Raw genomic sequence first — 14269 nt, forward strand, 5'->3', positions numbered from 1 at the left:
CCTCTCTGCCACTGTGACCACTGAGAAAACAAAATAGGACTGTGATGTTTTGGCCAAATTGTAGCTCACCCTGCAGCACAAATTCTGACACCACATCATCAAAGTTCTGCCCCTCGGGAGATATTCTGTATACGTGTTTTGGCATCGTTACAGCCTCGTCCTGCCTTGATAAACGTTGTCACCTCCAAGGAACGCTGGGGGGGGGGGGGGTCTGTCTGCCGCTTATCAGAGTCTGACAGACATACACTCACACATGCACATTAAAACACAGTCCCTTCCTGCCACTTTGCCCCCTTTCATCTCTTTGTGATTTTGCTGTCTCTACTACTGAGCTAATTTACCGTGCCAGCTTAGCTCCCCTGGCATAAATAGCACACAGTTTGACTGTTTTTAGTGTCCTTGTCATTGTTAAACTGTTGTCTCTCCTTCTGACTCCCCGTTCCTCTGCTTCCTCTCTCTTTAAGCATTGCTTTTTTTCTTCTCAGATGTGCGATTGCTGCTCAACAATGACAATCTTCTCAGGGAGGGTGCAGCACAGTAAGTCTCTCCTTGTGCTGTTTCCAGAACAACAAATATTCCATCATCCGATGTATTTTTAATTTGAATCTGGATCCATATTGCCCAAACATTGTCAGCATGCACTGATGAGCCAACACCATGTAACCACCTTCGCTGAATACGCTGTTGGTCCTTGCATGCTGTTGCATGCTAGTTCATGGCAAGCTACTGCCGACCAGGAGCACCACAAGCTTTACAATTCCAGAGATGCTCCAGCTTTATCTTTTGGCCAATTACATTAAAGCTCTTGTCAAAGTTGCTTAGATCCTTTCTTATTGAGAAAAAGACTTTGGTATTAAAAACAGACTTGCATCTGACTGTGAGAGATATGGTAGCTAGAAGATGATCAACAATAATTGCTTCAGCTGTGAGTGGTCAAAATGTTATGGTTCATCTTTGTATATTGTCTTAACAAAAACAGCTTAGAAATTCTGTTTCAGAGGAAAGTAGAGTTTCACTTTCAATGTATATATGGTAACTTTTGTACTTTTGTTTGTCTCTACAGTGCGTTTGCACAGTACAACTTGGACCAGTTTACCCCCGTGAAAATCGAGGGCTACGAAGAACAGGTGCACTCATGTTTAACCCTTTTAAGCACATGGGTCTAATGTTCTGGGATAGAATGACAACGTGGGTGTTGTTATACTGACAAAGAAATCCATCCAATCATTGTGTGTTACTGTAGGTAGCACACAGCAGAAGAAAGCGAGATAATCGTGCACAGTTCATAAGCTATGTCCATAATGATTTCAACAGTCGCATACATTGCATTAAAGAAAGCGACTCTGTACCTGTGCAGTTAATCACTATGATTAACATAAAATAATTTACAAAAAGCTATTTTATTCTGCTATCACAGTTAATCTAGATTTCATCAAAATAAAAAAAGAGATAATTCCATCCGTGTGTGTCCCTCATCGTTATCTTTGTTGCACTGATATTCTGTCAGTGGTATTAAAACAGAAAAATTGAATTGTATGTTCAGACAGAATCATAAACATGCTTTAATTTTTATGCCTGTGAGTTTCTGATGAAAGTTTAAAATAGCAGTGAATGCATGTGGCTTTGTTTTAGCCTCAGTAATGATTGCAGTATCTTATGTAAAGATGTCATCATGTCCCTCTGTTCCTATGTCACTGACTAAAATTCCCGTATGACACCGAGCAAGATGAGCTAAGTGTTGACCTGATAGACATAAGATGGAAAGTTCAGACTACTGCGGTTCCTGTTTTTTCTTTTTTTTAATTTTTACATCATGTTGTATTTTTCTTTGTCTTATTTTTTTTACATTCTTACCCTATTTCTCTTTATTCCATATTACTTGCTCATCTATTTCTTGCCCTCTTATGTCCTCTCCTCTCTTCTTACTTTTCTCATTGTGTTCCACTTTACATTCCAGGTCTTAATCACAGAGCATGGTGACCTCGGAAATGGCCGGGTCTTGGACCCCAAGAATAAGATCTCCTTCAAGTTTGACCACCTGAGAAAGGAGGCCAGCGACCCACGGCCCCATGATGTTGACAGCTCCCTGGAAGGCTGGAGGAGTGCTGTGGACTCAGCCGTGAGGGCCTATGTCAAGGAGCACTATCCCTGTGGAGTGTGCACTGTACGTACAAGCCAGCTCTAAAAGTACAATAGTTTTTCCGACAGAATTTTATTATCATGGTTCCATCCCAGCCTCCTAACAGCAAATGAATTAACTGTTTGTAGAAAGGTGTAAAATAACCAAAGTTCATGTGCATTCAAGTGTTGTTGCACTCTAGGAAAACGGAGGCAAGTGTGTAATAAAACAACAAACATGTTTAGTGACAGTGATTTAATGTCTCTATAGACATCATTACATTCTGTTGCTTTTTAAAATTTCCTGATATATGGCGGTTGGTGGCGTAGTGGGTTAAGCAGACGCCCCATATACAGAGGCTACAGTCCTCGCTGCAGCTGGCCCCGGTTCGAGTCCCGCATCGGACGGCCCTTTGCTGCATGTCTTTCCCCCTCTCTCTGCCCTCTGCTTCCTGTCTCTCTTCAACTGTCCTGTCCATTAAAGGCATAAAAGCCCCCAAAAATTATTTAAAAAATTAAAAATGTCCTAATATAATGTTGTACTCACTGAGAAAGGACAACTTCAATCTAATTATACGACCAATCAAAATAAATTTAAGTTAAAAGAGAAACCATGAAAAAAAAATAAAATAGAAAGTGACCAGGTGAAACCAAAAAGCTATCACGTTTGATATCTCATTGTTTTTCTTCTCCTATCAGATTTACGGGAAAACAATCGACGGACATCAAACCATCATCGTGTGCATCGAGTGCCATCAGTTTCAACCCAAAAATTTCTGGTACGCTGGAGACTTTGAAAATGAAATATGATCCACGTTAAGACCTGATCAGCAATAGATTGTTCATGACAGCTTAGCTTGTCCTTTTTCCTCTTCAGAAACCTTGCACAAATGTTGCTTGATATGTACAGGATGTATATGGGAGTCTTCATTACTTTAATTGTCGCTGAAATCTGGAGGGCTAAATTGCGGGCCTTCAAAAGTGTTGCTGAGCTGTTTCTGATCGTGTTAATCTAATTGGATAAAAACTGCTCCAATCCTCTTTGCTACTGGGTTTTATTGAGCTTAAGAGTTGTTGGGTGTAATAATCTCAACTCCTCACTGCCCACCCCTTTTCAATAATGAGGAACCTGTTGGGGGGGGGGGGGGGGATTTATTTTTTTAAGGATTATGTCATTATTGTGTACATATTATGCCTCTTTTTTTTCCAACCTGATTTGAGCGTCTCCCAGCTACAGAAGGGCTAAGAGGTCATTAGTATTAGTATGATGGCACTTTTATCTTATTTTATCTTAATCGATTTTGTTATATTTTATTGCTTTCACTGTTCTTTTATTGTTTTTATTTGTTTTTACTTCTCTCTTCTCTCTATTTATTACCTGCTGTAAAGCACTTTGGGGTACATCATAAGGATTGTCTGTAAAGAGCTGTATAAATAAAGTACATTTACATTTGGAACAATGATTACACCTCAGTGTTTTTAGGTGGAAAAGCAGGACGGGCTGAAATGCACATATAACAGGGAGTTGTGATGGAAGTAGATTTTCGTATTGAACTGTATCCGGTTCTTCCACTGTTCATCATTATTGGTTTTAATGATGGCGGTGGTGTCCAAAATCTCCCATGATTATGAAACTGAATAACTGTGAAGGCAGTTGGACATTTACTTTGAGAGGATTTTTATACCCAGAAAACCATTCAGTGACCCCTTGGTCCTTTATGGATATGTTTGTTAACATTCTTCAACTTATTTTCCAGGTTTTTCTCTTTAACCTTTCCTCTGAAGATTTGAGCAGAACTGGACTAAACTGGTTATTTTCTGTCATTATCAGCTTGATAACAGCTTAAATGAAGTCAACCATGATAAATGACACAGTAAGACATGAGGCACCTGTAATCTGAACACTCTTTGCGCCAAGTTTTTTTTGAATAATCCTAACAAATCTCCAGATTAGGTTCAGTATGGTCTTCCCCGATGGAATTTTCCTGTAAAGAGATTTAAGGGAATCTGTTGCCCAGCCATGGAAGTGAGAGATGTAACGTGTGACTGCAGTCTGGTTTTCTCTTTACATCTTTGCTCAGGAATGGACGCTGGAGGTCAGAATGGAAATTCACCATCTCCCCCTCCACCACTCAAGTGGCAGGAATCATGAAAATCCAGGTATTTTCTTTGATTCTGTGAGGACATGTAAGCTGTGGTGGGTGCGAGCACATGCACTATGTGTTATCATTCAGTACAATAAGTGGAAACCTAATTTCTACTGCACTCATTTATTGTAGATAGTATCTACCTTCTACCTTTTTTTGGTACCGCCTCCATCAGAGATCCAACCAATTGTATGCACAACAACTGCTCAGCAGCAGCACTGAGGACCTAAACACACATTGTTTCATTAAGTTCATGATGCTCTTTGATGATTAGCTTTGAGTCTCCTACGATTGTGCAATGCTGTAGATAAAAGTACCTGGTACCGCGTGGCTCACGCTGAGCTGCACCATGCTGTAGAAAAGACTCATTTTGTCACCGACTGATTCATTAGTCTTTGGCTCTTGTTTTAGACCCCTTGTGATGTAGACTTTTATCTTGGCAGGTTCATTACTATGAGGATGGAAATGTTCAGCTTGTGAGCCACAAAGAGGTTCAGGAGTCCATGTCGATTTCTGTGAGTATATTTCAAAGCATAGCTCAGTGACTTAGCTACAGCAGTCATTCCTCAAATTAATCCAAAATAATCCTCTCTATATTTTATGCTTTGAGGTAATCTTTTTTCTTTATTCTTTTGCAGTTAGGAGGTGATAGACTGCACACTCTGGATTTTTTGGGGAATGTCATTTAGTTTCTTCTGTGCTCAAATGAATAAATCTTGCTTGTCATTTTTCAGAATGAGGCTTCAACTGCTAAGGAGTTTGTTAAGATCATGGAGGCTGCAGAGAATGACTATCAGGTATATCACCAAGTGAACTGGTAACTTATTTCTTAACTGAAATGTACAGAAATATAATGAAAATATGTTTTATATTTAATATAAAATATATTTAATGCAATACTGTGAAATTTCGCTCGTTTGCTTATCAAGTTTTTTTTTAATGTGATTCATTGAGTTTCTTAAACTGAGACATAATGAGTTTATGTTAAACTCTTCTAAATTTAATGAGGATAATCTTCACAATGTCACATTTTTAGCCAGGATTATTAGAGTTTGATTCATTTAGAGATGAAACAGAAAAATGTTGAGTCAAGCTTATAGAAAACACTGATAAGCATAATGTGTTGATCATTTCTTGTCTTGACTATTTAAAAGTCAAAATTTTACACAATATAAAAGGATATGTTTCCGTCATTCTACAACTTTTCCATACCTATTTATTATACATTTGAATATTGTCTTCTGTTCATCCTCCTCTTTCTTTTCTTTTGTTTTCGTTTTTAGACGGCTATCAACGAGAATTACCAGACCATGTCGGACACTACCTTCAAAGCCTTACGCCGCCAGCTTCCTGTGACACGCACCAAGATCGACTGGAACAAGATTCTGAGCTACAAGATTGGCAAGGAGATGCAGAATGCTTAAAAACAGCAGAGAAGATAACAGACAGATCACCCTGACCCCCACCCCCTCCCAAACAACGTTGCATGACTGGATAGTTGTATCATTTTTGTACAAAAAATTTGAGAAAACAGGCAAAGAAAGGTTTGGTCTCGCAGCCTGACACATTGAACGACTGCCTTTCTTTACACAGAAACTGTTAACTCCTCTGGATCTATTATGATAAAGGTAATTGTATTTGGAGAAATAAAACTCAAGGAAACATTGGAAGACATAGGAACGAGGGCAAACACTTGTATGCAAAAATACCCATATTAAGTACAATTTCATGTGTGCAATATTTATTGTCAGTGAGACCACGCCTCTAGTTTGTCCTGATGAGAAACGGTGCAAATTTGGAATTATGGTGAAAACTAATAATTTTTCGGAGAATCTAGTTTTAATTTCAAAAGAGCTCAGATATAATGGCTCAAATTAAAAATGACTCCCTCCAACTTCACGGTTAATGTCATACATTGAATTACTAAAAGAAAGAAAACAAAGAAAAACCCCCACAAGGTTTTGTGTTCATTGACTGGTGTCTTTGGCACGAGCAACCACCACTGTCAGCCACTCAGTGTTCTTGTTTTTGGTACATCCCTCACTGTTTGTCCTGTATGTGAGATCTGAAGCTCGCAGTGCTCCTGGCTAAAAAGCCTTTTTGACTTGACATTGTCTGAACTCTCATTCAGCGCAGAGAGTTCTGTGACCACGTAACAAGCCTAATTAACAAGTCATGAGTCGCTAAATAATGTGCATAATGTCCAATTTACAATAAAATCAAGAAGTATCACTTTCTCCTCCAGTGCTTATTTTTATTAACAACAGAACCTGACTGTATTATATGACAAGGCACACTGTAATATATACCTGTATGAAACATCCTGTCTGTCAGTTTGGTGATTTATTTCCATGAGATTAATTGTAATTCAGTCACAATTATGTTGCATTAAATGACAAATTTTCTATTTACCGACTCACTCATATTTCCTGACAGTTCATTGTGTAAAGGTTAGGCTTTTTTTGCAGGTGTAAAACTTCCCATCCCTGCATTACCTCCTCACAGCTTGACTGAACTTTTGTCCTTACGGATCAGATCATTTTTTGAGGGGACAGAATCATAATCTGTAGTACATACTTTGATGTTGGGATGTTATGCAGTCATTCGCCTCACTGGAGGGCATCAACAGTGAAACTAAAGCATGCCTTTTTATGAACCAGTCCTTTTTCTATCAATGAGGATTACTTTCACACCTTGACTGTTTGATTTCATTTAACCCACATATTCATTTTAAGATGCCAGATGTGTATGTTTATATCTGAAAGTTCATGCTAATCCCCGTTTTCAAAGCTAAGATTCACTTTGTGGGGTTCTTTCGAAAATCAAATCAAATCAAATTTATTCATATAGCACATTTCATGTACAAACAATTCAAAGTGCTTTACATAAAATAAAAGCATTGCAGCAGGGAGTGTAAGAAGCATTCAAAATACATAAAAGAATATAAAGAGAAACAAATAAAATCATTTAAATTTATTTAAAAACAAGCAATCGGCATGATATTTTAAAGGCATCGCAGTAGATTATGTGTCCGATTTAATTGACCAAATAGATTCTGCGTATTATAAACCTAAACATTAAACTTCAGAATCATGTTAGGCTGTTTCTGAAGTCTTGACATGAAATTACTAAAATGCCAGAAAATTACAACGTTCAATTTAAAAAAAAAAGTAAACATAAAATGTTATATTAACTGCACGAAATATGAAATATTTGATTGTATTTTTTAAATACTTAAAATTGAAGTTCTCAAACCAGTGTTGCAATGAGTCACTCAGAACTTTTATTCTATTATGTAAGAGCATATAAAAATCTAAATTAATTAAATTTCTAAATAAGCTTTACCATGTAGGTAATAATCGAGGTCACTTTTTTTTGACAGTTAAACGTTAAATTTGGCAGACAGTTGACCTCTACTTATTACCCTTTGCTAAACCAATGCCGTTTATTAATTGCTGTATTTATTCTAACATTGTGGTTGATTGAACTTTGAGATGCAGGCAAATTAGCGACACCTCGAGACAGCGGAGGCTAATTAGCCAGTTAGCAAGCCGGTGGCTAACTGGCAGCTGTTAGCTCACGTTAGCCATGTAGCTCAGTTTGCAGACACGTATACACACAGTCTAGACACATGTTGGAAGTTGCGGAGGAAGAAATGCTTGCTCCGGATAAGGATTTCATAGGCTTCCCCACATACACAAATTAAGGTAAACTCGCACACGTATATACCTTAATATTTCCCCTAACGGTGCCATTCACTTTGCTTAATCTTTTCCGCTTTTTCAAGTTTTCATGTTTTGCAAACAGTAACCAGCTCATGTTAGCAGTTAGCTAGCGGGGTAAGTGGCTACCTCACAGGAAAGTCTAGTGGACATCATTTACTTGGCAAATGTCAAATGCATGTTAGAACATCAATAGGGTGTTTCTAGCAACCGTTTAATTACTGTTCCTTGCCAGGCACGAGAAGCCAAGTCAAGCCAGTAGAGCGCTGCATTGTTTTTGATAGTTTCCATCATGAGTCAGTGGAGTATCTCTCATCTGTAGCTCTTAAAAGGTCCAGTGTCAAATGTATCCTGTTATTTAATGTTACTGTCTGATTCTTTTTTTTTCTTCTTCTAACTAAGACTAACGCATCTTTTAGAAGAAAACCCTTAAACCAAACTCTGTTTTCTCTTGTTTGTCATAAAAAGAAATGTAAGTTCTAAGGAAATAACTAAGTTGGACTCCACATTTACCATTGCCTGTTAGTCTTGTGGACCCTTTCAGTGTTTAATATGATGTGCTGGTCAATCAACGCCGGCTCAGTGGTCTTGTTGGCATTATTAGCCTTCTCGGCGCTCACAGCAGCCAGTGATGAGTCTCCTGTGACTGTGTGCTGAGCAGCAGATGGAAGAATGTGGTCTTTCAGAAAGCCAGCTGGCTGAAGCAAGAGAGGGCAAGAGAGCCTGTAGGCACATATTGGCTGTTTTAGGAGTTATACAGTCCTCTGTCTGTCTCTCTGTGTGTGTGTGTGTGTGTACTGAACAGTCAGGACCAAAATACATGGGCCCTCGAAGTTTATCTGACAAATGAATTGTGGCTGTGTCTGTTGCTGACACTCACTGGGTCCCTTCCTGAGAAGTGAGGTGTTAATTCTGCTGCCTTCTGTCAAGTCAAAAGTCAAAGTTGCTTTATTGTCAATTTCTTCACATGCCGAAACATACGAAGGAATCGAGAGGACGTTTCACACACTCTCACGGTGACATATGAAGTGCACAGGCACAACAGATAGGACAGGACATATCAATACAAAGTAAACATTCAGGGCACACAGGTCAGACATATACTAAGCTAAAACTAAAAGAGCCAATAAAAAATGTATATAAAAAAATATGCAGTGTGGTTGGTATGTATAAGTTATGTACAAGTTAAGTATAAGTTAAGTTAGCAGCATAGTTATGGTTGTGGTAGTGCAAAAACGGCAGTATGGAACATAATAAACTGAACCGGCTGGCTAACAAAGCCCAGTCCTCCTTGATAAATATGGAAAGATGGAAGATGTATTTTGTATTTTCAGTTATTAGAGTCATACAGAATATGTCATATTAGCTGCAGTGAATATCATATTAGCCATTACCTTATGATAATCAGAATTCTACGCAGAGCAAATAGTTTGCATTGCCTAATGGAACTTTGGGAAAATAATCAAACAAGTAACTTCTCCTTTGCTTTTTGGCTGAAATTGTTGTTGCCTTGAATCCAGATCCCACCATTGTGCTTGTGGCATCTGATAACCCTTGCAGTCTTAAAACTGCCAACGCAGCCAGACAGGATCTAAAGTCACCTTCTGCTTACTGGTAGATAAGCTTAAAATTCTAAAAACAGATAACTGAGAAGACTGACAGACCAGGAGACTTTCACATAGCAAGGTGCTGCCCCAGGTGGACTTTTCTCTTAACAGGTCTTTAGCTATTAAGTCCCCATTTTGACACTTTGCACAACCTTCTCAGAATTGAATTGTCAAATGTAAATTTTTTGTTCACGTCTTAACTGTGTGATTTCTAGTAAGAGAAGGATGGACAGAAATTCATTATTAGAGATTATTTGTATTCAGTGGTGTCATGAGAGCAAAAAAGGATTTTGTTGTGTGCATTTTCAACATGGCCTCACCCTATCAGATTTTACTAATGGCAGTCTCCCTCTGCTGTTGATATTTTAGTGGTTTGTTAGATGGAACTGAGAATCCACAGCTGTTTTGTGCCCTGACTGACCTGATGATGCAGACCTTGAACTGAGCATCAAGTTGAAATTGAGATGTTTTTTTTTGTTTTGTTTTTTGCAGTCTGTCATAAAGAATTGCTCTTTAGAGGAATTTAATGCAGTCACACTGAAATAAGTGTAAAGCTAAATATCACCACCCTATGAACAATACATTTTCTATTTGACACACAGAGATGACCAAAACCATTGTGTGGTATTGATGACGTATTTGAACTTCTACTTCCTCATTAGCACTACTTTATATAGCCGTTTCTTTTAAGTTCCCCATGCATGGGAAATTTCTAAAATCTCAATGGATTCCCCTTTAAAACCGTTAAGCAGATTACCTTAACATCTTTTTCTCAACATGCCTCATCTAAATTTGTTTAGTTATTATCTTCTCTAGAAAGCTCTACATGTGCCAGGAGACAATCAACATATTATTATATTATGCACCATTTACACGCATAATAGGATCTCGGATGTACTAATCTAGCAAAAGCATATTACTGAAATATGGTAAGTGAGCTATAAATCATTTATTAATTCATAATCAAACAGATGAAACGCACCGCTTTTGTCCACACTGACTCGACAGATGTTTTACTTCAGACTGACTTGCACAAACGCATCAGCGGTTTGCAACTCATTATGTGCTCATCAGAAATTGCTTAAGAAATTGTGTAAGTGATCAACTGTGCATAACTGTGCATATAGCTAAACTTGGTAGAAAGGTGTTTGTGATGCATTTGCTAAAAAAGATTGGTCGAGGGCATTAGTTTAGGCATCAGCATGTTGATGCACACTGATATGATTGAAAGTGTCAGCATAAAGGAGAGACTTGAACACTGTACCACTTTATGGTATAAGAAATAAGTGCTGACACTGAAGAAATGTCTTGTTTGTTATACTGATTCATGGATGTTTTTCCCAGACTTCTTATTCTCTAGAGAATTAATTCATGAAACATAATTACAACCTTCTCAGATCTTTTTTAAATTTTCTTTTCTGAATGCATTTTGGTGCAAATAAAAGGTTCCAAGTTTCTCGGCCTGTGATAGGGCAATGAAGCTTCTATACCAAACAAGGCCCACAACTCTTAGAGCAAGCAGCATCACATAGCATTACACGAGTCAGTAAGATGCACATTTTCTTGATGTCTCTTATTGCAGTGAGAGAACAGACACTTCCATGCATTGCACAAAAAACGGACTAAAATATTACATTCCAGTTTAAAGTAGAGTTGCAGAGAAATGGTGTGGGGTTTTGAATACCGAAGAATATCAAGAAACCCAGAGGTAGCCGAGTGACATGATGCATGCATGCAGGCACAGCACACACTCACCACAAAGCCAGATCAGACTGGTCAGAAACCTTTTTTTAGAACATGTGCAGCGCGCTGGTAATGTGATCTGAGCAAGAAATATTTGCTCTACCTGATGGATCAGACTGCCCTGCCCTGCTGAGTCCCCTTTCTGTCTGCTTTCACTTAGTCATACCCATTGAGAACATCAACACGAGTAAGCTTTGATCATCCTTTTAGACTTTAGCACCTTGAAGTACCCAAAGAGGTTATTCAAGGCAAATCCTCTAAAGCCCTCACAGCCTGCTCTCTAATATCTGACCCACCGTGCCTGTGATTGCTTGGCTAAGGGAGGGAAGAGTCATAAGGGTTGCTACAAATGCTTTCTGACTGTAGATAAATGGCAGGGATATTCTACAGGTGAGGTAGTTATGTGAATCCAAGTAAAATCCACAATCAAGTATTCACTCATCTCACAAGTTCTTAAACAGTTGGGAAGATTAGGGGTAAATCCGAAGAGGCTTAGAGCCTTAGAAGCTCCTTAGGATTCATCTTCAAGCTCGGGTGAGGTTAAATCATCGACTGTGCAGCAAGGACTGTAGCTAAAGTGCTGTTGGTAAGTACAGTTACGTGCACAGTTGGGTTGAACTATGGTTACAGCTCAATTAGGCCATTTAATTGGATCCACCTTGTCCAAGTATACATGCACAGGACTCATTAGCAAAATAAAGTTATTGACTAAAGTATGTCTTTAAGAGAAAATGTTCAAAACTGTCTGCTGCTTCTAATGTTTGTCTTTAAGTTACTCGAATGATGATTTTGCCAAATGATACAGCAGTTATAAAATCAGGATTTTATTAGAGCAGAGTGACACTCTGGAAGTGCTTAAGGCAACCACAGATTGACAAATAGTCTTATTCGGATGCTTTTCAAGCGGTTTTACAGTTTCTGACTGGTTTAGCCATCTGACAAAAGTACCAGAAACATATGTGAAGGAGAGCAGCTTTGTTGTGAAATCAGCTGAAATCAGACTCACTCTGAGTCTAGTTGATCAACCCAAACAGCAGTTAGTCAGGTTTTGAGAAGCTTGATTTTGTGCAATTTTGGTCAGACTAACATGCTCAGATGCATTTTAAAAGTCTGGCTTTGGTCGAAGTAACACAAAAAATTTTCTCCTAGTGGCAGGTAGACATGCTTATTGCCATCTGAATGTGTTGAATGTTCTGAGGTAAATAGAAAGAACAGCTTCTTTGTTGTCAAATTGAAATAAACTCATTCCTAGAATTGAACTGCCTATTTGTAAAATATTATATACTCAGATCAAACCTCTGCAAAATTGTTACCTGCATCCAACCAGTGTACATGTGGTGGTAATCTTTGTGAGAAACTTGGCTAAATTAGTAAAAACATGTTTTATCAGACACAATTGAACACACACAACTGAGTGTTAGCCCTAGTAACTAAATAGTAAATAAATTGCCTACAGTGGTTGGCTACATACCAAATAGATTAGTTCACCAGGCAAGGCTAACAGCTGCAGTAAGAGGGCACTTGCATGAGACTCGTGGTTATTTCTCCACCCTCTGTTCCCCATCTTGTCTTCCTCCTTTACATACAAACACAGTTTGATGAATGGCGTGTCCAGTGGTCTGTTTTTAAAAGCAGGTAATATTTGAATGCCTGCACTTATTTAAATCTATGTAAACTGCACTCAACAGGGATTTTTTTAATGTTGTCTTTTGCGCAGGATTAGTTATGTTAGGAACAGATTACATTTTCTAAGTTTACTTTTTATCTATTTCTACAATCTGATTAGACTTTTTATGCACCTTGTGTCATGTGTCAGTTCTCTTTCAAACATCTCTGGAATTACATGTGAGTCTTTGTGTAGGAAATGTTTTGTCTCTCTGGAAATTCTGCCATTCTTAAGCTGGATTTATAGTTGATGCGTCGCGTGACGTCAAAATGACGTATTTCCGCCTGGCGCACAGCTTGAAAAAGCGGCACGGCGACGTGTTGTCGTGCATCAGTCAAAATTTGTAACTTGGCGCGCGCTGAGAATGACGAACCGGGTGGACCAACTTGAAAACAGGCTTACGGCTGACAGTTGTTTTGTAAAATACTTTGTACAATTATTTGTAAATAAATGATGTCGGTAGGAATTTGCTGTTGTTGTATTCACTGGAAGCGGCTTTGAGTATATAAAACCGATCTATTATTATATCAATATTCAGTATTCTAACTATATCAGACTATAATGGTGATAACACACCTATTGAAATGTCAACTTCTGCAGGCTCATCAGCTATTATGCAAGTAATCTTTCTCTTTCGTCGCCTTTTCGCCGGCAAGGTTCTAAGCAGCATTTCATCTTCCAGATACTGCTGCAGTATCATTGATGACAGGGGCATTGTTTTCCTCTCCACTTTTGTCGTTGTAGAGTAGTTAGCGGTAACCTTTACGTAGCAGCGACACCTCTGTGACCAAGAAAATTGCAACTATTGGCGCATCGACTCACGCCACTATAAATGGCCGGCACGAAACCGTGATGTCATCAACACTGCTCGCGCAAGCCACTGCGGCAACCATGCTAAAAGCTTTAGTCCAGAGGAGTGAACTGTCCTTCAGGCTCTCAGTAGTTGATCCTGTATCCAGCACAATGCTCTTATTTTATTTAATTAATACATTATGAGTTTTGTGGCACAAAACTTCACTATGTTGTTCATAGTGCTCCAGAAACTAGATGCATAATAGTAGTATATGAGCATATAGACGGGTGATAAGTTAAAAGAAAACCCATGGCCTGTTCAGCAGCCATGGTTTGGGTCTACTTGTGTCCTATACAAAGTTGTTGGGAGTGATCACATTTATCCTACGATGACACATTTCCAACCTATCGGGTATGGTGTCACCCAGGGTAACATTAGCCCATCTGTTAAACAGAAAAGGTCTGTGAAATGTT

General features: G+C 38.6%; 2 protein-coding genes across 7 annotated transcripts in view; both read left to right on the forward strand.

The window, feature by feature from the left end:
* Positions 1-6672, forward strand: part of LOC142384350 (F-actin-capping protein subunit alpha-2) — a 29274-nt gene extending 22602 nt beyond the window's left edge. The window contains exons 3-10 of the mRNA XM_075470528.1: positions 486-537; positions 1064-1127; positions 1958-2164; positions 2818-2897; positions 4200-4278; positions 4709-4780; positions 5000-5062; positions 5549-6672. Of these exons, the coding sequence (XP_075326643.1) occupies positions 486-537; positions 1064-1127; positions 1958-2164; positions 2818-2897; positions 4200-4278; positions 4709-4780; positions 5000-5062; positions 5549-5689 (758 nt within the window). The 3' untranslated portion in view covers positions 5690-6672. The remainder of the gene's footprint in view (positions 1-485; positions 538-1063; positions 1128-1957; positions 2165-2817; positions 2898-4199; positions 4279-4708; positions 4781-4999; positions 5063-5548) is intronic.
* Positions 6673-7862: 1190 nt separating this feature from the next.
* Positions 7863-14269, forward strand: part of LOC142384351 (suppressor of tumorigenicity 7 protein homolog) — a 54765-nt gene continuing 48358 nt past the window's right edge. For 5 of the 6 annotated variants that reach the window (XM_075470529.1, XM_075470531.1, XM_075470532.1 and 2 more), the window contains exon 1: positions 7863-7972. The gene's annotated coding sequence lies outside the window, so the exon portion shown is untranslated. Of the gene's footprint in view, positions 7973-11858; positions 11924-14269 lie in introns of those variants that run through there. The other variant, XM_075470530.1, reaches the window with a different exon arrangement.

This window comes from Odontesthes bonariensis, chromosome 7 (genome assembly GCF_027942865.1).
Source record: "Odontesthes bonariensis isolate fOdoBon6 chromosome 7, fOdoBon6.hap1, whole genome shotgun sequence".
Lineage (NCBI taxonomy): Eukaryota > Metazoa > Chordata > Actinopteri > Atheriniformes > Atherinopsidae > Odontesthes > Odontesthes bonariensis.